This window comes from Piliocolobus tephrosceles, chromosome 6, assembly GCF_002776525.5.
Source record: "Piliocolobus tephrosceles isolate RC106 chromosome 6, ASM277652v3, whole genome shotgun sequence".
Classification (NCBI taxonomy): Eukaryota; Metazoa; Chordata; class Mammalia; order Primates; family Cercopithecidae; genus Piliocolobus; species Piliocolobus tephrosceles.
In genome coordinates this window covers 42,393,824-42,417,623 of record NC_045439.1, presented here as the reverse complement: position 1 = coordinate 42,417,623, position 23,800 = coordinate 42,393,824, and the positions used below count along the sequence as shown (strand labels likewise).

General features: G+C 43.9%; 1 protein-coding gene and 1 non-coding gene across 3 annotated transcripts in view; one reads left to right on the top strand and one right to left on the bottom strand.

Moving 5' to 3' along the window:
• Positions 1-23,800, top strand: part of SYNE2 (spectrin repeat containing nuclear envelope protein 2) — a 380,145-nt gene that overhangs the window by 336,629 nt on the left and 19,716 nt on the right. For both annotated transcript variants that reach the window (XM_023232104.2, XM_023232093.3), the window contains exons 97-100: positions 1,363-1,518; positions 4,120-4,278; positions 5,599-5,765; positions 19,043-19,205. In XM_023232104.2, coding sequence (XP_023087872.2) covers positions 1,363-1,518; positions 4,120-4,278; positions 5,599-5,765; positions 19,043-19,205 — 645 coding nt within the window. The remainder of the gene's footprint in view (positions 1-1,362; positions 1,519-4,119; positions 4,279-5,598; positions 5,766-19,042; positions 19,206-23,800) is intronic.
• Positions 16,578-16,684, bottom strand: LOC111521697. The gene has a single exon (XR_002725035.1). It is a non-coding gene; the product is annotated as a U6 spliceosomal RNA (small nuclear RNA).

Genomic DNA, 23,800 nt, shown 5'->3' with positions numbered 1-23,800 from the left:
CTTGAGCTGGGGAGTTTGAGACCAGTCTGGGCAAAATGATGAGACTTCCGTCTCTACAAAAAAATTTAAAAATTAGTCAGGTGTGGTGGTGCATGCCTGTAGTCTCAGCTACTCTGCAGGCTGAAGCATGAGGATCACTTGAGCCCAAGAGGTCAGTCAAAGCTGCAGTAAGCCATGATCGTGCCACCGTACTCTAGCCTGGGCAACAGGGTGAGACCCTGTCTCAAAAAAAAAAAAATAAAGTTAAAAAGGCATAGTATCTTATTTCAGGTTTCAGTTGACAGATAGGACTGGAGACCCTTAAAATGTGCCAAGTCATGAAGAATTGTAAGCACAATAAAAACCTGGTGGACTCAAGTGTTTTGTCTGTTTCCTTTTACCTTCCCTGCTGTGAAAGTAAATCTCTTGAGTAAATCCTAGATTTCAAAGTTTCAATTTGACAATGACAGTGCTGCTTCTTTTTTTTTTTTTTTTTTGGAGATGGAATCTCACTGTCAGCCAGGCTGGAGTGCAGTGGAGTGATCCTGGCTCACTGCAACCTCCGCCTCCTGGATTCAAGCGATTCTCCTGCCTCAGCCTCCCGAGTAGCTAGGATTACAGGCCACCACGCCCAGCTAATTTTTGTATTTTTAGTAGAGACGGGGTTTCATCATGTTGGCCAGGCTGGTCTCAAGCTCCTGACCTCAGGTGATCTGCCCGCCTCGGGCTTCCAAAGTGCTGGGATTACAGGTGTGAGCCACTGAGCCCAGCCATTGCTGCGTTTTAAAAGTTAGGCGTTTCCATGGCCAGAAAATTATCTGCTAACTAATCTTTGCCAATTATTAGAAAAGTTTATTTCTGTCTTCCATTATACTTACTTATTAGTTTCAAAAGTTAGCCAAAAATAATTCCCTTTGAACATAAGTCATTGCTGTTACATGATTGCCACAATAGCAGCAATGCATTTCTTAGGGGTTTTTTTAATGGAAAATCACATTTTAAATCTATCTGAAATGTAGTTTCAGGATTAAAAATTCTATGTGTGCGTGTGTGTGTATGTCAAGATTATTAGATTCCAAATACACTTTCCTCTGAATAAAGACCTACATGACTTTAAAATAGAATAAATTCTGTCGAAATCAGAGCTACCTGAGGAAATGAAAATAAAGGTAGAAAAGAGTTTTCCTTTGAGAAGAAGGTGGTGGAGAACTGGCCAACCACAACTGCAGGCGCTCGCCTTGGGCTGTTTCCCATTCAGAAGGTCCCTCCCCCTCTCCTGGCCTCCCCTCCCCCAGAGTCTAATCAAAGGATTAGCCTACAGGTTTGGAAACAACAGCCGCTTGAGTTGAAGGCTTTTTACCCCCTTCTTGTGATTAAATGCAGGAACTAGAACAGTCTTTGGCTAGCTGGACTCAGAACTTGAAAGAACTTCAAACTATGAAGGCAGACTTAACCCGGCACGTTCTCGTGGAAGACGTGATGGTTTTGAAGGAGCAAATAGAGCATTTGCACAGACAATGGGAGGACCTCTGCTTAAGGGTAAGTCAGCTCACTGCAGGGCACGGCTGTTTGGGAGTGGATTGAAATGTCTCTGAAGGCCAGACAAAGTAGAAAGGAGCTTAATTTCATTGAACCAGAGGCCCTTTTCAGTGGGACCCTTGGCCTGGCCGCTGCTCCTTTAGAAGGCAGCAACATGGTTTAACAGATTTGACCCTTTTGTTTCTCCAGCGCTAAATGCTAGAACTTTGCACGCTTTTAATGAGCTTTTTAAAAAGTCACTTTAGGTGGAGACAGAAATTGCAATTCTGATCAGATGTGTAGACCGCTCTCTGGCTTGTGTAGGTGGCAAGTCTTAATCAGTGTATCAGAAGCAGGACCCAGTGAAGAGGTCCTTTACTGAGGAGTCTCTTCTGGGCCTAACAGCAGGAGTTTTACTTAATGCCCAGCAAGCATGGGAGCATTTCATATGAGTACTCTGCATTCACAGGCAATCTGATGTTTATTTCAAGTAGGTGGTTTCTAAAATTCTCTAAGAGAAGTGATCAACTGCTGTGTTGTCTCAATGGATCACTTTGACTTATTAAGAATGGGATTGTGTTAATAGAGTATTATATGGTATAGGCTTGTGACAGGATCAGGATTGAATTAAGGGATTCAAATAGTCTTAAAGATCTTTGTTTTAAGAACATAGAATTCTAGCGAAAATAAATTCCTTAATCTCATTTTTGTGAATTAAGAGATGTATTTAAAAAGTTGAAATTCAGACACGTTCTCCTTCTTGATTTTAGTATTTAATATTCACAATGTACCCTAATTTTAAATGTTCTTTTAGAACTTTTCAAATGTTATATAAAAGAAAATATGTAGAATATATGAAAAGTGTTCTGAAAGTTAAGGTAGACAGGAAGACTGGGGCCCAGATGTTCCTAATTGTTACTATTATGAAATCAATCAGGATGACACTGTGCAAAATGCCAGGATTTTTAAAAGATAAACAGATGCCCTGAGGAATGGAATCACAACACTTGTTTTTCTAGGATGGTTTTTCTTTTTTTTTTTTTTCTTTTTTTTTTTGAGACGGAGTCTTGCTCTGTCGCCCAGGCTAGAGTGCAGTGGCCGGATCTCAGCTCACCGCAACCTCTGCCTCCTGGGTTCACGCCATTCTCCTGCCTCAACCTCCCGAGTGGCTGGGACCACAGGCGCCCACCACCTCGCCCGGCTAATTTTTTGTATTTTTAGTACAGACGGGGTTTCACCGTGTTAGCCAGGAGGGTCTCGATCTCCTGACCTCGTGATCCGCCCGTCTCGGCCTCCCAAAGTGCTGGGATTACAGGCTTGAGCCACCGCGCCCGGCCCTAGGATAGTTTTTCAAGCCTTTTTAACACGTTTTGGCTGGGTAGGATATATAAGCATTCAGTATTTTCTCCTCCGAAAAGAGCAGCGGTTTCTTTATACGCAGCAGGAAAATCTCAGAGAATTCAACCTTGGTTTCCTGGTCCATATAGTGGGGTGTCAAAACTTCACCAAATAGCCACCCCCTTTTAACTCTAAGATTCTGAAGATTCTTAAAACCTGGGAATACTTTTGTACATCTAGTAAGGCTGATTTGCATTATTTAAATTTATATTTAGTGAAATTTAAACCTTTAAGGAGGAGGACCCTTAGCTGATGTCAGTTTAGGGACTACTTATGCATAATGGGGCATTGGGTATTTTGGGGTCAGCCTGCTTGCTGCAGACCAGCTGTTGGCGATATAGCCATGGTTTCCATCCAAAATCCAGTGCTTAACAGGAAAGTGGGTTAAATGAGTGATGTACATTGTTTTTGGTTTTACTTTGTTTTGAAGCATAACAATAGGACATTTAAATGGCTGTAGTTTTCCTGGTCCATTTGCATTATAAATGTTTGATTTACATTCTATCTGGATTAATAGTTTTTAAATAGGACATTGTCCTTATATTGGTATAAGGATTTGATTCATTGTTAAAAGGGCAAGGATTTGGGTTATATCTTCATCTAGCCTTTCCTGTTTTTAATTTTTTTTTTTTTTTTTTTTTTTGAGACGGAGTCTCGCTCTGTCGCCCAGGCTGGAGTGCAGTGGCCAGATCTCAGCTCACTGCAAGCTCCGCCTCCCAGGTTTACGCCATTCTCCTGCCTCAGCCTCCCGAGTAACTGGGACTACAGGCCCCCGCCACATCGCCCGGCTAGTTTTTTTGTATTTTTTTAGTAGAGACGGGGTTTCACCGTGTTAGCCAGGATGGTCTCGATCTCCTGACCTCGTGATCGACCCGTCTCGGCCTCCCAAAGTGCTGAGATTACAGGCTTGAGCCACTGCGCCTGGCCCCTGTTTTTAATTTTTAATATAACTTGATAGTAACACACGAGTATTGGGTAAAACAGTCCTTCCAATCAGCTACATTTCAGGTACAGTATTTGTTATTTTTTATGGCATTTATCACAGGTGTAAGAAACTTCTGTTGATGCGAAACCCTAGGTTTTTAAGAGGCAAAACCAGACAAGGGTGAGTGTAGAGAGCTACTGATTAAAATGAATGAAACTCAGTCTTTTTGATGTGAGGGAGAGAAGGGGGTGCTTTCCTTCCTGGCTATACTCAGCTGCCAAATGTATTTTCATTTGCAGGTGGCTATACGTAAACAGGAGATTGAAGACAGACTCAATACATGGATTGTATTCAATGAAAAAAATAAAGAGTTGTGTGCCTGGCTGGTGCAGATGGAAAACAAAGTTCTACAGACAGCGGACATTAGTATTGAAGAAATGATTGAAAAGTTACAGAAGGTACGGGAGGATACCCAGGTGGATGTAGTTCTGACTACTGTGGAATTGTCGGCCCTCCTCACTCCTAGGCCCAAACAGGTGCAGGGTTACAGGTGCTTCCGGTAGCATTTTAGAAATTTGAAGGGACTTCACTATTTTTGATCCTTTTGAGAGAGCAGTTGGAAGAAAGAAGGTTCCAGAGAGATGGGAGTGTGAGACCATTGTCAGTGGGCATGGTACTGAGGGGAGTTGCTTTCTCTCCATTAGGAAGTTTGGCCAGGGAAGGGGCTTACCCATCAGCTGATACCCCAAGTGAGTTAGAGTTTCTCTAGTTGTTATTAAGAAGCTCCCGTTGGCCAGGCGCGGTGGCTCATTCCTGTAATCCTAGCACTTTGGGAGGCCGAGGCGGGTGGATCACCTGAGGTTAAGAGTTCGAGACCAGCTTGGCTGACATGGTGAAACCTCATTTCTACTAAAAATACAAAAATTAGCCTGGTGTGGTGGTGGGGGCCTGTAATCCCAGCTACTTGGGTGGCTGAGGCAGGAGGATTGCTTGAACCTGGGAGGTGGAGGTTGCAGTGAGCCGAGATGGTGTCATTGCACACCAGCCTGGGCAACAGAGTAAAAATTCCATCTCAAAAAAAAAAAAAAAGCAGCAGCAGCAGCTCCCCTTGCCAAAGGGGAGAGGCCAAAGGCAGTAAGGCTCATAATTTTGAAATGGTCACTGATCTTTACAGGGAAAAGTAATTACATTCTTGCTGCAGTCACCCAAAACACCACTCAGTCAACCCTCTAGAAAACTGTAAACGATAGCAGCCTAATTAGTTATGCTCAGTTTTCCTCAGTTCCCAAGTAGGTTAAAAGAAATCTGTGAGAGGAAATAGAGAGCTTTTGAATTAGGTAACTGTTAAAAACAAAGTAATTATTGCCTTACGTATTTTGCGTTTGCCTGATGCTCGTTGCCTGACTTTTTAGCTACTCACTGAAAAGTTAGCTTCATTAGAAGGTATGAGGTTTTGAGACAGTATCTCACTGTGCTCCCACCTCAGCCACCGGAGCAGCTGGGACTGCAGACATGTGCCAGCATACCTGGCTAGTTTTTTCAGAAGTGGGGTCTTGCTATGTTGCACAGGCTAGTCTTGAACTCCTGGACTCGAGTGATCCTCTTGCCTCGACCTCCCAAACTGCTGGGATTATTGGTATGAGCCATTATACCTGGCCAGTTTTTTTTTTTTTTTTTTTTTTTCTAATTTCAAGAGGCAACTCTCTGTGTATTTTTGGCTGGAGAAGAAATGAATTTGGGGTAATTACCCAGGCTTTATGTTTTGGTGCCTTTGCCAGGACTGCATGGAAGAAATAAACTTGTTTAGTGAAAACAAGTTACAGTTAAAGCAGATGGGTGACCAGCTGATCAAGGCCAGCAACAAATCGAGAGCAGCTGAGATCGATGACAAGCTCAGCAAAATTAATGATCGTTGGCAACATCTTTTTGATGTCATTGGATCAAGGTAAGAGATAGGCTAAAAATGATTCTTACTCTCCAGGAACAGTAATTACTTTACAGATCTAGTAAACTGAGCCCAGCCTTCCTCTAAGATGATCCAGCAATTTTATAAGTTTACGGATTAAGGCAAAGTTTGATAAAAATGAGTGGAAATTCTTTCCATGTTGTAAAAAAAACTATATGCTAGTATATCCCACCTTAATATTTTTTCTTTAGCTTACAACTTCACATGCATTAGAGTAGTTTGAAATAAGGATTGGAAACTTATTTGGAAAGGGATCCTTGGGAAGGGGTATTGTTTAGAAATTCTGACTCTGTGTTAGCCTTTATGTGTCCCCACAGCGGAGCCATGCCTGTTGGTCCTGCCTCAGTATGGCAAGTCAGGCAGGTGAGGGCACAGGCCTGGTTTCTGGAGGCTGGGGGCCCATGACTGCCCCGCCACCCGCACTCAAGGCAGGGGCAGGAGTCTAAGTGCGTGGGCTCAGAGTGCCAGGTGTCCCATGGGTGTCTTGTCCTAGGATGTGGATTTGGACACAGCCAAGTCCTACATCAAAGGGCCACAAATCAAAGCTATGTTGGCCAGTGCAATCTTATCAGAAATAGTGCTGATAATTTTATCTCTCCCCCCAAAATGATGGTGATGCCCAAAGTTCTTAAATGTCTTCAAATTCCCTCTCTAAAGACAAACCCCAAGTGGATGTTTATTCAGTGGCCACCTGGCATACGGAGAACAGTCACTTGGCCTTGGGACTGCTTGTGCAGCTGTGCTTCCACTGGCCACACAGGTCCTTTCCATAGCAGTATACTCAGATGTTTTGAACAACACATAGAATTAGGAATATACAGGAGAACCTATAAGGTGAATAAAGAATTGGGGGGTGATACTCTTAATAATTTGGCATCTTCTTTACCTCATTGTTTACTGGAAACCACAAGTGAACCTGAGTCAGTCAACAGAGGAACCGGGCTAAATAAGTTGAGTCAGTTACGTTAGTGGGAGTAGGTATCTGAGCAGCTGCTGTAAAACCAAGTGGTTTGAGAGCTCAGACCCCATCTTCCTGGGATCAGGAAGATCCTTACAGAGGGGCTGCGTTCCCAGATGGTCCTGAATGAGGGATTGCAGTTACTGGTGGCAGAGAGAGAGACACATATGTTGAGAGCAAACAGTTACAGAATAGAGCAGAGTCGAAGCCATTCAGGAAGTGAAGAGAAGCCCCATTGGCCCCAAACGTAGGAGATGAGCTAGAAAGATGGGCTGGGGCTAAATCTTAGAAGACTTTAAATCTCAGCTAAATATTGGCCTTCTGAAAAAATATCTGAGTCATGCCTGGTTCCTTAGCAGTGGAGGGTTTGCTGAACACAAATATTAGGGGGATTTGGCTGGCAACGTAGACTGGCCCAAATTCAACATCTCTCCACAGCCAATTGGGGGAAAGCAAAAAAAACCTACAGAAATGCATGGTGGAAACCTAAGTAAGGATTAAGAGTACAAGTTTTGAACCATTCCTGACTTTCTCACTTATTCACTGTGAAAACTTGAGTATGTGATTCACCCTTTCTAGGCCTCAGTTTCTAAGTCTGTAAAATGGGTCTAATTGGCTTACATCAGAGGCCGCTGGTGCTGTCTGCTGTGAGGATATATGTCATGCCTTTGGTATAGGGCCAGCACAGCACATGTGAGCCAGCATTTATGGAGTGGTTGTTTTAATTACTTTTCCATGAGAAGACTCTGAAGTCGTGTGTGTGTTGAGTGGAAGATGATTCTGTCGGTGACCTCTAGTGATGAGAGGTCTTTCCTCAGTGAGGCCTGCAACTGGACTACCTCGTTCTCAGAGCTTAGAATAGTGCGTCAGATGTTTGTTGAAATGAATAAATGTTTCAGTGCATTCATTAATAATAAGATGATTTCTGTGGGATAAATTGTGTCTTTGTGGTTGCCTTTATAGCATAAGTCTTCTGGAGCCCTTGGCACTAGTCGAGGGTATGATGGCATCACACCCATTCATGGATCATACAGGATCAAGATCTAGCTAATGTTTCTCGAAGGTTAGAGTGACAGTCCATTTTTAATCATTCATGCTCTGCTTATATCACTTTGGAGTTTAACAGGCTGTTTGCTTTCCTCGCTCACTCTTTGCCTGTCTTCAGCCAGCCTTTTGGTGGGAAAGAGATAAAACAGTGGGTAAAATTTTATTGATCTTTTTGGAAAGCACAGCTGGGGGAAAAGGAGTTGAAATAATAGCAAATATGTTGTCAGCTGCCTATAGTCTTAGCAATATGCCTTTTGTGTATGATTTTACTTAAACTTCACTGTGATTCTGGAAAGTAGATACCATTGTCCCATTTTACACACTGAGAAGGAAACTGAGGACTGAAGCTAAGCAACTTACCCACAGTTACATAGCCAGCATGTGACATAACCAGGATTTCAACTCGGGCAGTTTCACCTCCCTGACAGCCCAGACCCTCTCATTTGAAACACTGAAATGAGCAGTACATGCTGAGTGCATAATCCCTTCAGCAATGAGGAATTTGGGAGGGAATCATTTTTCTTTTTTAAAGCAAGGGCCAGGCTGAGACAGACAGCTAGAATCTAAGAAGCTCTTAGCTGAGTTTATTGTTCAGGTGAATCTGTGGGTTGAGGCAGCAAACTTGGACCTGTCATAATCAGCCTTACATAGAATCCCTGATGCCGACTTCACCCTGGGCGTTGTACAGAGGAAGGGAACGGTTGGAAGCACAGGCTGCAAACTTTACATTTGAACAGTGGCGACAAGAACCTGCTCTGCAGGGTGCCCTGATGGCTTCATTTGCCCACAGGATCCAGGACACCATGCAGCATCTTCCATCCTACCCACAGTATTCTACTGCTTTGGCCCTGTGGCAGGGAACAGCATCTCTTGTTAAAAATAAGATTGGCCAGGCGTATGGCTCACGCCTGTAATCCCTGCACTTTGGGAGGCCGAAGCAGGTGGATTACCTGCAGTCAGGAGTTTGAGACCAGCCTGGTGAACATGGTGAAACCCCGTCTCTACCAAAACTACAAAAACTAGCTGGGCATGGTGGCACGCACCTGTAGTCCCAGCTACTCAGGAGGCTGAGGCAGGAGAATCACTTGAACCTGGGAGGCGGAAGTTGCAGTGAGCCAAGATCACGCCACTGCCCTCCAGCCTGGGTGACAGAGCAAGACTCTGTCTCAAAAAAAAAAAAAAACGATTGGAAGGCAATCCTATGTAGGTACCCAGCCTCGTTACTGCAAGATCTTAACTACAAAACTAACTTCAGAATGGTTTTAGAAGACTAAGGTTTAGAATGGTTTTAGAAAACTAAGGTTTAGAATGGTTGTCAGAAGTCCAAGGCCTCAATAAATCAGGTTTAATTCACTGGAGGAAAAAATGGGATTTAGGATAGGCTTCTTTAAAAACCACATTAGATTTCTGATCATTTCAGGTGGTAGACACCATTGTTGGATAGATAGGAGAGGAAACCAACATTGCTTATTTTTTAAGTGCCAGTTTCCTCACATAGATTATTTCATTTTAATTCTTTTTTTTTTTTTTTTTTGAGACAGTCTCGCTCTGTCGCCCAGGCTGGAGTGCAGTGACCGGATCTCAGCTCACTGCAAGCTCCGCCTCCCGGGTTTACTCCATTCTCCTGCCTCAACCTCCCGAGTAGCTGGGACTACAGGCGCCCACCCCCTCGCCCGGCTAGTTTTTTGTATGTTTTAGTAGAGACGGGGTTTCACCGTGTTAGCCAGGATGGTCTCGAAGTCTCTCCTGACTTCATGATCTGCCCATCTCGGCCTCCCAAAGTGCTGGGATTACAGGCTTGAGCCACTGCGCCCGGCCTCATTTTAATTCTTAAAACAACACTGCAAAGTCAGTGTGATTCTTCATTTTACAGAGAGGGAAACTGCAGCTCAGAGAAGGTCAATAATTTAGCCAAGGACAGTGGGAATTCTGCCCGGGACAGAAACATGCACATAAGATTGCATGGGCCCTGGTGTGGGTATAAAGAGGCCCGTGCCTGGCTGTCCCTCAGAGTTGCTCTGGGAGCTTTTAAAAGTTCTCATGGGCCTTTGGGCAGCTTCTCGCAATGGTGACATCTACACTCTTATGAAACATGCAGATAATTTCAACAGAGGTAATTTAAAGCATTACATAGACTCTGTGATGCTGATTGTATATATGTTTGGTGATTATAATTATGTAGAACCCAAGTTGACAACAAGAAATATTCTATGTTCATTTGTCAAATTAAATGAAGACTTAAACTTTTTTTTTTTTTTAACTGGCCTATTAGCTACTCTCCTTCCTCTTTTCTTCTTCTTCTTTTTTTTTTTTTTTTTTTTTTTTTTTTTTTTTTTTTTGGAGACAAGGTCTGGCTGTATGACCCAGGCTGGAATACAGTGGCACAATCACAGCTCACTGCAGCCTCGACCTCTCAGGCTCAAACAATTCTCCTGCCTCAGCCTCCCAGGTAGCTAGGACTACAAGCACACACCACCATGCCCAGATAATTTTTTGTTTTTGTTGTTTGTTTTTTGTAGAAATGGGGTTTCACCATATTGCCCAAGCTGGTCTTGAGCTCCTGGGCTCAAGTGATCCTCCCACCTCTGCTTCCCAAAGTACTAGAATGACAGGCATGAGCCACTCACACCCAGCCTTCGATAACGTCTTTGAAAAGTGACTCAGCAAAACTTTCGAATGCAGGACAGACAACTAAATTAAAGAAAGTGTCCTTCAGAACTGCCAATATGTGTGATCCTCGGTTTTGGAGGCATCTGGATTACCTAAGAACAGCTGAGATACAAATTGTTGGGTGACAGACAAAAAGATGCAGGGTTAACCTTCACAGCCAGCACAGTCTGAAGCTCTGAAAAGACGGTCCTTAGATCCCGTCCCCTCAGTGGGACTGATGCCAGAGAAGGAGTTGACCTGCCACCTGATCTCACCTATGCCTCCCCTTATTTTTTAAAACCCAATAGTTGAACTCCTTAAACATTCATCTACTTTTGTTTCCCAGAACTCCCTCCCCATTTCCTTAATGAAAACCCTGCTTGTCATATGAACCGGAGCTCTGTAGACACAGGTGGGGCTGTGTCTTCAGTGAGTCCCTCTGGCAGGTTGCATATCTTGGTGAATTCTTTTAGAGACTTGGGATCAGGGTGAGGAACTCTTTTTAAAGGCTCTTTCTAGCAGCATGTGTGAATAATCTGATGAAAGCGTTCAGTGCCTGAGACAGGTTGGACAGCGAAGTGGAAAGGCATTCCCTCCGAGAAAGTTTACATTGGTTTTTCTCTTGGTTGGAATCATTTTAATGAAAGTGATTTTAATTTTCTTTTTGCTTATCTGTACTTTTTTAAATGTTCATTATGGAAGATGTTTATGTTATGAACAAATGTCATCAATTTTATGTTGTCTTTCCTGAATTTCTGACGGTAGCACCACTAGCAAAGCCTGTCGTCCTTATTAAGCCACTGACAAGGAGGGACTTTCCTAGTACCGTATGACCTCAAAGATTAGCTCCTTCCTGTTTACACTGAATTGCTTTCACTATCAGAAATATCAAATCCATCCAAAGGAACTTTTTAAACCAAGCATAACTTTTAAATTTTGCCTGCCAACCTGAAAAGCTCACCTATTTTATAATAGTGGCAATTAAAATGTTATCATTAAACTCAGAAGTTATGACCGTGGCAGTTGTGTGTTAAGATTGTTTTCCATGCCTTGCAGAATGGGCAGAAATATGTGTGCCTTTTTAAACTGATAAAGCTTTTCATTGCTCTCCTCTTATCTGTATTTTCTCAAGGTTTTCTGGAAGACCAAACAATGCTGCTAGTCACGAAGTTGACTTGCGTTGGTCTTAGCATGTTGCCTGATCCAGTGGGACTGGAAGGATTTAGGGATTATTTTAGCACAGGGAGAGCCAGATGTGAGCCTCCTCACTTCCATTTTCCTTCCCGTCAGCCTGATCCTTCTGCCTCTAGAATGGGTGGCCGCTGTTCCCAGACCCTACAGAAATGCCTTCCTTGAGGGTTGAGGAGCTCCCCCAAGGAAAGTAGCCGTCACTGGGGTAATGAGCAAGTATCTGGCATCAGGCAGGTCCAGTGTACTGAGCCTCAGAGGTTCGTGTTCAGCAGGTTGCAGGAACAGCCAACCACGTGGGCCTGAGTCAGATGCAGCATTTTGGGAGAACTATTGCCAGGTCTTCACTTCTGATTCCACTGGTGTAGCACGTGTTTGCTATGTTTCAAGGTGGGGATACAATAATGACTAAATGTTGGGCTTTAGGGACTCCTGAAAAACGATATCGAGTCTCAGAATAAGGCTGGGAATGAGTCTGAGGTAGACTAGACACAAACCAAGCACTGCCACTCAGGATTGTCCAGAGAAACTGAGGGTATGAATAAGGCGGAATTTTCAGACACGTTATGGTAAACCCTGGGAGGAGCTAGCAAGGAAAATTACAAAATTTCTTCCTCTGCAATGAATTCCCTTTATACTGCAAAATAGAATTTTTTTGCACAAAGCAGATAAACTAAATGAACTATCTGACCCTCCTAAACCAGGATGTTCAGGACCAAAAGGACAGAGCAGAAAACCCCACAGGGAAATTTCTTCTTCGAGAGGACAAGAGGAAGGCATTCCTATTGGACTCAGGGGCTTCAGATTTTGCTGTTTCTTTTAAACCTGAAACAGAGAAATTTAATTTGTGGAGGACAGAAATCCTCTTTTGCCTGCCCCAAATCTCAATGTTTCTTCTCTCCGTTTATAGCACTTCATAAATAACCCATAGCCAAGATAACACTGTGACTTTCTTCTCCCAGCGTTGCAATCCTGTAGCGTCAGAACAAAGACTGTGTGTGTGAGGAAAGAGCTGGAGATATTTGTTTATTGGAAGGGAGAAAACTGAGATTAAAAATTGCAGTTAGCAGGAGAGAAGGTGTCTTCCTTCCTGCTGGCAGTGCCCTGTGCCTGCGAGCCAGCCGTGCTCACAAGGAGCCTTGGAGAGGGCTGCGTCCGCCTCTGTACAAGATGCTGAACCAGTGAAGAGGGCACGCCGGGCAGGGGGAGGGGCTGCCTCGGCCCTGGGAGGTGGAGGTGCGGCCGGGAACTTGGAGCTTTCGCTTAAACATAAGGAATGATTTTTTCTCATCAACAGTAAGTGCCATTTTCGTCATCAGCTCTGCATAGGGCCGAGGCGCCGGGTGCTGTCCCTTGTGTCTTGCTCTCTGGCTGTGTCGCTTTGGTTACAATAGAAATCACCGATGAGATGGTGGCTGCGGAGTGTTTGTGCTCAGCCATCGGGGGATGGGTTCTTTCCAGCGTCAGCATGCGTGTGGTGTCTGCAGTCTGCCTCTGACAAGCAGGGCAGAGGAGTGATTATGCCGTGTGGAAAATGGAAGTCCTCCGGTGACAAAAATGCTTCAAAGAGGCAATGAGCTCAGACGTGTATTGTAATGCCTCTGCCCCTATATCAGGGCTTCAGGATCTTGGAGTAATGCATTATTTTGCCATAAAGATGTTTAGTCATGTGAAAAGATACAATTGTACAGGATTTGTACAGTGTTTTTTGCAACTGACAGCTGCCCACAGGTTTGACTGTTTATTTCAGTACAAATTCAGATACTTGCACCATCTCAGTTTTCCTTAGTATTTTTTAAATTAGGCATAGGAATTTTTTTGTTCACTTAGGCTGATTTAGGGCTTTTATAATTTAACTGTAGACTCCTGAGCACATAGAGGATAGGACTAAATGGTAAATTATTCCATATGTATAAATTTGACATGTAAAGCCTTCATCATACATTGTTAAGGCTTAGGCTTGGTATATAGAATGATGCTAACCTGGCTTGGTTTTGTTTGTTTGGAAGGAGAGCAGTGTTTATCAATGTTATATTCTCATCCATCGCTAGTTAAAAGAAAAACTTTATTTGCCTTGATTGTTTTCTGCATTTTTACCCGTAATTACTGCAAAGGAACTCTTGTAATTTAAACTAGCTCTTAGGCATAATTCTTTTGTTTGGTTTCATAGAAAACATTTTGCTTTAGATCTCCCAATAAAGAGGCTATGCAGGTGGAAAACTTCACTTTTGTACCTAAAAATTTTGTTTTTCTGATTCTCAGAACTGGGATTTAATTCAGAAAATCATGCTGCTTTTTCCTGGAGAAAGGTTATTTGTTGAAATGTCTATGTGAGAAGTGCTCAGAGCACCGGGTCAAAACCTGGGCAAGCGCAGGGATGGGGGCTGCGGCAGCAAACTGCTCGCAGGTGGTTGATGTCAGGCAGTGTTGAGGTTGCTTCTGTGTGCCAGCGGTCTGGTTTCTGAATAGGTTTTCTTATTTCCAGATATTAACTCGAGATTTCAACTCTTTCAAGAGCAATATTAACAAGGCCTAACATGTGGAGGTCAGTCACCTGGGTTGGCAAAAGACAGATGCTTCCTGGCCTGGGACAGGTGATCATTAGGTTACAGCGTCTGCACAGAACAGAACGATGCACACTCCGCAGTGTACCTGATGGGTCCCAGGGTCAGTCATTACCTGATGATCAGGAACAACATGTAGACTCCCAGGCATTTATTTGGGGGTATTAGGCCTCTGGATGGAGTTTGGCCTATACCAGCTAAATCCTGGCTGGATGAGTGCTTTGTCACTTCTTGGTGACCTTCTTTTCCTTCCCTCCCACCTTCCCCTCCTCTTTAACTTGCACTAAGTATGCCTGTATGTGAGTGTCTGTCAGCGCTTCACTGGCCCTGTGTGAAACCAGGGCTGAGGAGCAGGGATGGCTTCTAGGCTAGCAGCACACTGCTTTGTGGGAAAAGGGCTCTGATGTGCTCTGGTCTTGACAGCTTTTCTTTAAAAATCTAACTTGGCCGCTTCTTTTATGAAGAAGACAAATCAGACAAATTGGAAGATGAGTGAACATCATTTACTTCTTCAACAGCTATTTATTGAGCAACTCCTATGTTGTATTACAGTGTCAACATTACATCAGAATTAGGTGATGACCTCTCTGGGAAGAAGGCCTATCTTCCAGCTATCTCTGAATCCAAGGGTCTGTGCAGGATCCAAGACAAGGCACATGGCTAAGTGATTACTGAAAGAAAATCAGGGAGGGGAAACATGGGCAGCATGTATTGAGCCTTCTGGCCTCCTCCCCAGGCACCTGCCCAGGTTGTAGCTTCCACTATACCAGCTCCTACCCCTCAGTGTATCCTGAGCTATGAGTCCAGACTTCTAGTCATGTTCTCTGACTGCAGCAAAACGATCCTGTACCAACAGTATGTGCATGTTAGTGTGTGTAGGATTATGTGAGAGGATGGGTAGTACTTAGGAACAGCAGCTCCAGACCAGACTGCCCAGGTTAGAATCCTGCCTCCTATTGACCATGTGACTTGCGTGAGCTCTTTACTCTCTGTGCCTCGGTTTCCTCATCTGTCAAGTAGGGATAATAATATTACCTATTTCCTAGCATTGTTATGAAGAGGAAATGATGCCTATAATCCTGGTACTTTGGGAAGCTGAGGCAGCTGGATCACTTGAGGTCAGGAGTTGAAGACCAGCCTGGCCAACTTGGGGAAACCCTGTCTCTACTAAAAATACAAAAATTAGCTGAGCATGGTGGCAGGTGCCTGTAATCCCAGCTACTCAGGAGTCTGAGGCAGGAGAATCACTTGAACCTGGGAGGCGGAGGTTGCAGTGAGCCCAGGTCGTACCACTGCGCTCCAGCGTAGGTGGTAGAGACTGTATCTCAAAAAAAAAAACAATTGAGTTGCTAACATGAAGCACAACAGGCCTGGCACATGTGTCCATCAGCGTGGGATACAGATGTTTCATTTTAATAATAAAGTTTATCATTTTAAAACATACACGTAGAAATTTTAAAAGAATGGGATGACAGTAGACAGTCTCGTATTTTATTCCTACACCCCACTGGTTTGTCCTGAGCACCCCATTTTGGATACTAGAGTCCTGGGGAAACCAAATTATTCCCCCACCTTCTCCACACCCTCTCTGCGTGTCGCACACCTAACCCCACGGTTAACAGTTCAGGATCACCACAGCCCCGTGGGTCTGTACCCAGGCAATTGTGTTGCTAGTTAGCTCCCTTCATTTAAACACGTGCATTCTTCGGTGTGTTAATTGCTTTTAAGTTAGAAGAGAGGAAACAAAGAAGGAAAAAGAAAAAATATATAAATAAATACTTGGATTCTAGCCCTCTTCTTTTCAAAATAAGAAAGAGGCTGGGATTCTTAGGGTGGAATAGGGTCAGAGGCTAGATGAAGGCCGTGGGAGATTTCATTCTGGGCAGAGGGAGAAGTGGGGAGGGCGGGAGAGCTGTGCAGAGGTCACGAGCCTGAGCCCTTCCCCCCCCCCGGGAAGCTCTCGTGGCTGGGCCTCTTCTCCGGCAGAGCCTTGCAGGAGGGCAGTCCTTCAGGAGCTGCCTGGAGCACTCCTTGTCCCACGGTGCCAGGGGTTCCCAGCTACCCTGGTAGTTGTCTGGAGTGTTCTTTCTGGAACCAGGGCAATCAAGGTGGCAAGATACTGGGGTGAGGAGGGTGTACCTCTGAAGCCATAGGAATGAAGGTGGGATCTAGGTTACAGCTATATCCAGACCTGGTCCTGGATTCCATTACTTCCTTTTTAATAAATCATCTGTGGCTCTGAAGGGAACGTATCCTTGTGGTGTTTGCAGTAAGAATGTAATTTGGAAAACGGGCACTTATCTCCGAGGCATTCTGCCTTTCACATTCAGTCCCCTCAGCTACCCAGTGAAAGAAGGTACTACTGAACACCATTTTTTTTTTTTTTTTAATATGGAACGCTTCACGAATTTGCGTGTCATCCTTGCGCAGGGGCCATGCTAATCTTCATGGTATCGTTTCAATTTTAGTATATGTGCTGCCGAAGCGAGCACTGTGAACGCCATTTTATAGATGGCATTAAACATGGCCAGGACACAAACCCAGGCCCTGACCACAGAGTTTGTGTTCTTCCATCTCCAGACCACACATCCTTCTTCCAAGCTCGCCCTTGAGAATAAAACACTGATGAAAGAACTTTGTGAGGTCCAGTGCCATGTAAATAAAGCATGACTGTAGCGTCATGTGGTCCAGCGTCCACTCTGCAGACGACTTTACATGAAGCCTCTTATTTCAATCTCACCACCACCTGCAAGGTGGGTAATCTTGCAGATTGTGAGGAAACTGAGAGTCGGCGGTTAGGTACATTGCAGCGTGCAGAGCTCTTAGATGGGAGAATGGAACTTGGGTCCAGGTCTGCTTGCCTCCGGAGTTCTGGCCTTCACCTCACCCGATGCTGCCACCTCCCTGAAGCTTAAGCGGCTTTGAGGGTGTACTAGAAATAAGGGGGCTGAGGTGAAAGGACTTTCACTAAATCTTTTTTTTTTTTTTTTTGAGACGGAGTCTCACTCTGTCGCCCAGGCTGGAGTGCAGTGGCACAATCTCGGCTCACTGCAAGCTCCGCCTCCCGGGTTCACGCCATTCTCCTGCCTCAGCCTCCCAAGTAGCTGGGACTACAGGTGCCCTCCACCACACCCGGCTAATTTTTTGTATTTTTAGTAGAGACAGGGTTTCACCGTGTTAACCAGGCTAGTCTCAATCTCCTGACCTCGTGATCCGCCCGCCTTGGCCTCCCAAAGTGCTGGGATTACAGGCGTGAGCCACCGCACCTGGCCTTCACTAAATCTTAAAAGTAGCTGGTAATAGAGCTAGAAGTCAGTCCCTTGGATTGACTTGGTAAGTTGTAAGATATACATTTTTTTTTTAATCCACACTTATATGACTACTCCATGGCCCACTTAAGTCATAGCTTCTAGCGGAATGTCCATATTTGTCCATTCACCAACCATTTGTGGAGAGCGTCCTGCCCACCAGGCACTGTGGGAGGTGCTGTGTGTGTGGTGGAAACTGGCCGGCTGCAGCCTGGCCATGGCGCTCCCTGTCCTGGTGGGTGTCTGAGAGAGTGCAAGGTTAGAGGCAGAGTGGCCCCTGAATGCTTGAGGTACAGAGATCAGGGGGCTGAACCAGTTTTCAGGGCAGGGCAGGGACTATTGAAAGCTTTGAGCAGGATCAGACTTGCCTTCTGGAACTTACTTATACTTTGGCTACAGAACCAAAGGTGGGCAGGAAGTCTAGGGGGCTGAGAGGAGGTTGTTCAGTCAAGTAAGAGGTGATGGTGGCGTGCAGCGCAGTGTTTCCTGAGAGTTAGGGTCGGTGCCCCCATTTTATCGCTCTAATGCTCCCAGCCATGGGGCGCAGTTCTGACAGCATCTCCCAACATAAGTATTGATCAGTGGGAACTTTCCACTGGAGCCATTACTTTTAAGTGTCTGAGATTAACTACACATCCCACAGAACGCCAGGACAGATCCTGGCTCTACTCACTCTGCTTTAGGACTTTAAGGAAAGCGGTTTATTGGAGCATTTTATTTTAGTATATGTGTCAGAAAAAGATTGTTTTCCCTCAACAGCTACATCACGTCCCCTTGACAGCATGTGGACGCGTACGCCAAGTTGTACTCATGCCATGCGTGTGCTTCCAAATCTGCTCCATGCCGAGTTGGGCTGGATGGGAGCTGAGGCAGACTGGCGAGGGAGATCCCATTTAGAACTGCGCTTGTATGCAGATTTTCTTTGCCCCTCCCTTTCTGACAGGCAGAGATGCCCCATAATCTACCCACATGGGCTGGTTCAATGTATACGACTGGGTGAACCCCTCATACTGAAGCGGTGGGGCTTGGCACATGTTCTCTGCTTACCCAAAGGGGAGGGTCCCATGCGAGGCCTTGTGGACCAAATACCACCAAGTGAACCAGGCATGTAACATCTTTAATCTCCCAGGGTAGATCACCGGCTGCTGCAATCTCAGGCATACCCATGGCAGAAACTGGGCAGAAGTCAGGAGTGGTTATTTTCACTTAGGAAAAAGATGGCTATCTTCTCACCTCTGGAGCCCCAGGAAGATGAACTGGAGGATCTCACTCTGGGAATGATAGGACTTCCATTTTCATGGGTGGATTAACTCTCCGTCCTTTGGAAAGTCAACAGAGGCAACAGCCTTGCAAAGCTTCACATATTCTCTGAGAACTCGTATCTGGTGACATGAGAGTTGTTCTGATATAAAATCAAAGCAAAATAGATTCTTTTTTACCCTGCAGTGCTCTTATTGGAACATTCTTCTACCACTAAGTATTGGGCTTTTGATTTCCATCACTTTTTGTTTGTTTGTTTTGTTTTTCTGCAAATATGTGTAGGGTGAAGAAGTTGAAGGAGACCTTTGCTTTTATTCAGCAGTTGGACAAAAACATGAGCAACCTTCGCACCTGGTTGGCTCGAATTGAGTCTGAGCTTTCCAAGCCTGTTGTTTATGACGTCTGCGATGATCAAGAGATCCAGAAGAGGCTCGCTGAGCAGCAGGTGGGACGATCAAAAATGAGCTCTTGCAAGAGTATGGGTGTCCGCGATGTGCACTGACTCAGGCCTTCCCCGTATATCTGTGTGTTTTCACGTGCTCACATTTCATAACATTGGTTTGCTTTTTCCAGAGAAAACTGACCACCTTTCCACGTTCTTATGTCCATCTCTTGAGTGCTCCCTCCCACATTCATGTAGCTTTTTGTGAAACTGTGAATAATGTTTAAGATGCAAACCTTAATCTTGGTGGTAAGTAAGGTTTTTTAAATTATGTCTTTTTTTTGACTCTGATCTTTGTTGTGTTTTGTTAATACAGTTTTGAAAGGCAACTAATTGAAAGAAAAGCAACTTTTCTAACCAAGGAAGGTTTTTATGGGATGATATTCTGTGTGTCTGGTACAGCTTTTTAAAAAATTAAAACAAGAAAAGGTATGATAAGGAACATGCTTGGACCAATAGTTTAGGAAGACTCTTTTTTTTTTTTTTTTTTTTGAGATGGAGTCTTGCTCTGTCGCCCAGGCTGGAGTGCAGTGGCCGGATCTCAGCTCACTGCAAGCTCCGCCTCAGGTTTACACCATTCTAGGAAGACTCTTAAGAGCTGCAATGCTCTGCATTTTTGTTATCAGATATGCATGCTCTGAGCCAATCCTGGAAATTGTGCAGTTCGAAAGCTGCTGCGTTCTGCCAGTGTTTCTCATTGTACCCACCTGGTAGGTGCTATTTGACATCACTGGTTTATCAAATCCACTTTCCTGACTTCCCTGGTCTCATGGCCACATGCTCATTCTCACATGCAATGCCTGGATTTGTCTTTTTTTTTTTTTTTAATTAAGTTTATCTTAATCTTTCTTTAGCTTTTGTTCACTTCTGTTTTTCTCAGACCTGTGGGCAGATTCTGTTTCGACTGTAGAAGCAGTATGATTCTCAGAGTCGAATCTGTTTTCTTCACGTATAGCCTCCACCACACACCACGTACCACAGGTGCTTAGAGACAGGATTGAGGGTGAACTTTTTTCACCAGATTCAATATTTGGTGCTACTGTTGACATTTTTTAAGAGATGGCGTCTCACTGTATTGCCCAGGCTGGTCTTTAACTTCTGGGCTCAAGTGATCGTCCCACGCCAGCCTTCTGAGTAGATGGCACTGCAGGCAGGAGCCGCCATGCCTGGCCCTCCCTGCTCTTGAGTTTTCTAAGTGCTATTACAATTACTGTTTAAATGATGCCTGTTCTCTGGCTTTCAAGCTAGTATGATTTAGTAATGCTACAAATTAAAAATACTGGTTTTTCCACTTAGCTTTGGAACTTTAAGCATGTCTTTTTCATGGAGGTCATCTAGACTCTGTCTTTGCTTTGTGCAGAAAAGAATATTGATATAAGTATTATGGAATTTTAATGGACATTACAGAGATTTTAATGCCTCTCTCATTGGAGTCACAGCTACTGAATACATCAGTTTTACTTAAAAGTGTGATCCACTAGGATGAATGTCTTTGAACAGTCTGTGAAAAGGCAAGGCCTTGCAAATGACAGTTTACCCTGAGTGGTGAGTTTTTTCAGGTAGATTATATGGAAGCTGTCGATACCTTTCCTCTTAAAGACTGGCTGGCTAGATTTTGCTGGGGCCGTTGATAGTGTGTTAATTTTTTTTAAATCCAAAGTGTGACAGAACATTAAATTAATTAAATTGCAGAGAATTTGTTCCCAAAAGCATACAATTTGGAGCCACTGCTATTCTCTTAGCCTTATTTCTTCCCATCCTGCAATGGCACATAATTTCAATCTGGTTGATTTGAAAATTCTCTCTTTACAGAATTCAGCATCACCTTAGTGACATTTCTATCCCTTGGTTACTTTAAAAAAAAAAAATTAATGGAATTGGTGTTCAGGACTACCATTATTGTGTAGAAGTTAGATACTGTGTTAGTTTTCTACTACTGTTGTAACCAATTACAGATTTAGCAGCTTAAAAACACAAATTTATTGTATTTCTGGAGGTTAGAGATCTGAAATGGACCTCACTAGGCTAAGATCAGGATGTCATCAGGGCTGCGTTCCTTTCTGGAAGCTCTGGGGAGAATCCTTTTTTTTTTTTGCTTTTTCTGGCTTTTAGAGGCCACCCACATTGCTTGGCTCATATGTGCCTCTTCTGCCTTCAACGCCATCAACATTGCATCTCTCTGTGTCTTTCTTCCTAGTCACATCTCCCTCTAGCTGCCTCCTCTTCTGCTGTTAAGGACCCTTAATATTACAGTGGGCCCACCCTGCTAATCCCGGATAATCTCCCTATTTCAAGGTCAGCTGATTAGCAACTGCAATTCCCCGTGTAATCTAACAGATTCACAGACTCCAGGATTAGGATCTGGATGTCTTTCTGTGTGTTGGAGGGTGTCATTGTCATTATTCTGCCTACCACAGATGATCTCATGATACTTTTAGTATTTTTGTTAAAAAGAATAAGTTATAGTGTGTTTATATTATACTAAACTCAGACCTTAAGTACCCCATCCAAAACACTGGCAACAAATGTGTAACACAAGAGAATTATGTATGGGCCACTTTTTAAAACCTTACCTAGTGATCATTTTTGGTCTGGGTTAGAAAACCACCTTACCTGTGTTTACTTTTCAAACTAAATATAATAAATTAATTGCTTCCAAAAATAAGACCTAAAAACATGGCATCACCTAGTATTGCCTTATGCAAAAGCCCTCGGCCCCCCAAAGTAGCTAAGAGCCATGATGTCCCTGGATCCTCACTGTAATGTACCTGGTCGGGGAGGGCCAGACCCTCTAAGAGTCCTTTCTGTTTCGCCTTTCTTACATAGAACACCTTTAGGTATAAGGTAACGGGGGTTATTCCTATGGAGTATATCATCTTTAAAATGCACAGGAAGTAGTGGCAATTTTGTGACATTTAAATCACGAACCACTTTCGTTGAAACTTTTTAAGATCCCTGTTCTAGTTTTTTCATTAGTTGGTTTCTTGTTTCTCTGTGGGGTGTGCCAGATGGTGGCTTGGAGGAGTTGTTAGTTACCCTTCCATTGGCTAATGAATAGCCCCTGCCGTGGGCCAGCTGAGCTTCACCTCACGCCCCCCGAACCATCCCAGCAGCCCCCTGTCCCACTTGCTACCCAAGCCCTCCCACAGAGACATTGAGGAGCTGGCACTGGGGTTTCACCCTATATGATTTTCTGTCTTTTCAGCCTGTTTTTTTTCTCCTCAGCCCACCTTACCTTCTGTTTTTGGTTCCTTTTTATTCTCATTCTTCTGGCTGCGTTCTCTTCTCCAGTTTCGGGTCTATCTCCTCTTGCTCTGTACCCCCCAACCCCCAAGTTCCTCCCCAACCTCAGTGTTCTGTGTCACCTGCCCAGGGGCAGAAAAACCAAGTGAACAGGAGCCTGTTAGAACTGTCAGCAAAAGTCTTTCTCAATGTTTTATGTTGTTTCTTAAATCTACTTTTTCTCTAGATTTGGACAGTTTCTAAGACCTAATTCTTGTGCAGACTTACATCTCTGTGGATACCAGTGGTAGGATTATTTCAGTTTGCAAAATGTTCTTGTCTAGCACTTAAATGGTCTGCATTTTAAAAGGTAGTCTGTCACTTTATTTTTTATTGTACAAGGTAACTAGTAGGCCATTGTGTGGTGTTTTACATGGTTTTAAAAAAAATTTCAAAAATGTTTTTTGAAAAGTTTTGAGAAAGTTTTGAAAATGTTTGAGCTTTTTTTAAAACCAAGATGTTGATGGTCTTTTATAAATTATTGTAGAGCTCATTTCTTTCTTTTTTTTTTTCTTTTTTTGAGATGGAGTCTCGCTCTGTTGCCCAGGCTGGAGTGCAGTGGCCAGATCTCAGCTCACTGCAAGCTCTGTCTCCCGGGTTCATGCTATTCTCCTGCCTCAGCCTCCCGAGTAGCTGGGACTACAGGCGCGTGCCACCTCGCCCTGCTAGTTTTCATATTTTTTAGTAGAGACGGGGTTTCACCGTGTTAGCCAGGATGGTCTCGATCTCCTGACCTTGTGATCCGCCCGTCTCCGCCTCCCAAAGTGCTGGGATTACAGGCTTGAGCCACCGTGCCCGGCAAGTAGAGCTCATTTCTTACAGCCATTTACACTAAATATTAAATCAGTTTTCTTTTAGCCGTTTGATTCAATGTAAGCTGAATAAATGTAGGATAATTGAAGAGTTTCTTAAAATACAGAGCATACATATTGTCCATAAACTAGAACCTCTCTCTGCTTTTCACCTAGACCTTACCCACCTGGAGCCAGATGAGGTCATGGGCATTTTTCAGTTATAAGTGATGAGTATTATTTATTTAACACCAGTATTAGGGTTCCAATTTATTATTTTAATATTTAAATGGGATATGTATCTTCTGATTTTAGAAGGGCCCCACAACAGTGCTGTGAACCGGTAAGAGTTCTTAAAACTGGAATTTTATTTAGACATAATAACTTTAAAGTTAGTCCTCAAATTGACTCCAGGGAGACTCCCACCATTCGAGCATAACAGGCCTTCTACCCACACTGCAGAGCTCTAAAGAAATACCCTGCACATTCTTCACAGTGCACACAGGGTGGCCAAGTAGACAACAC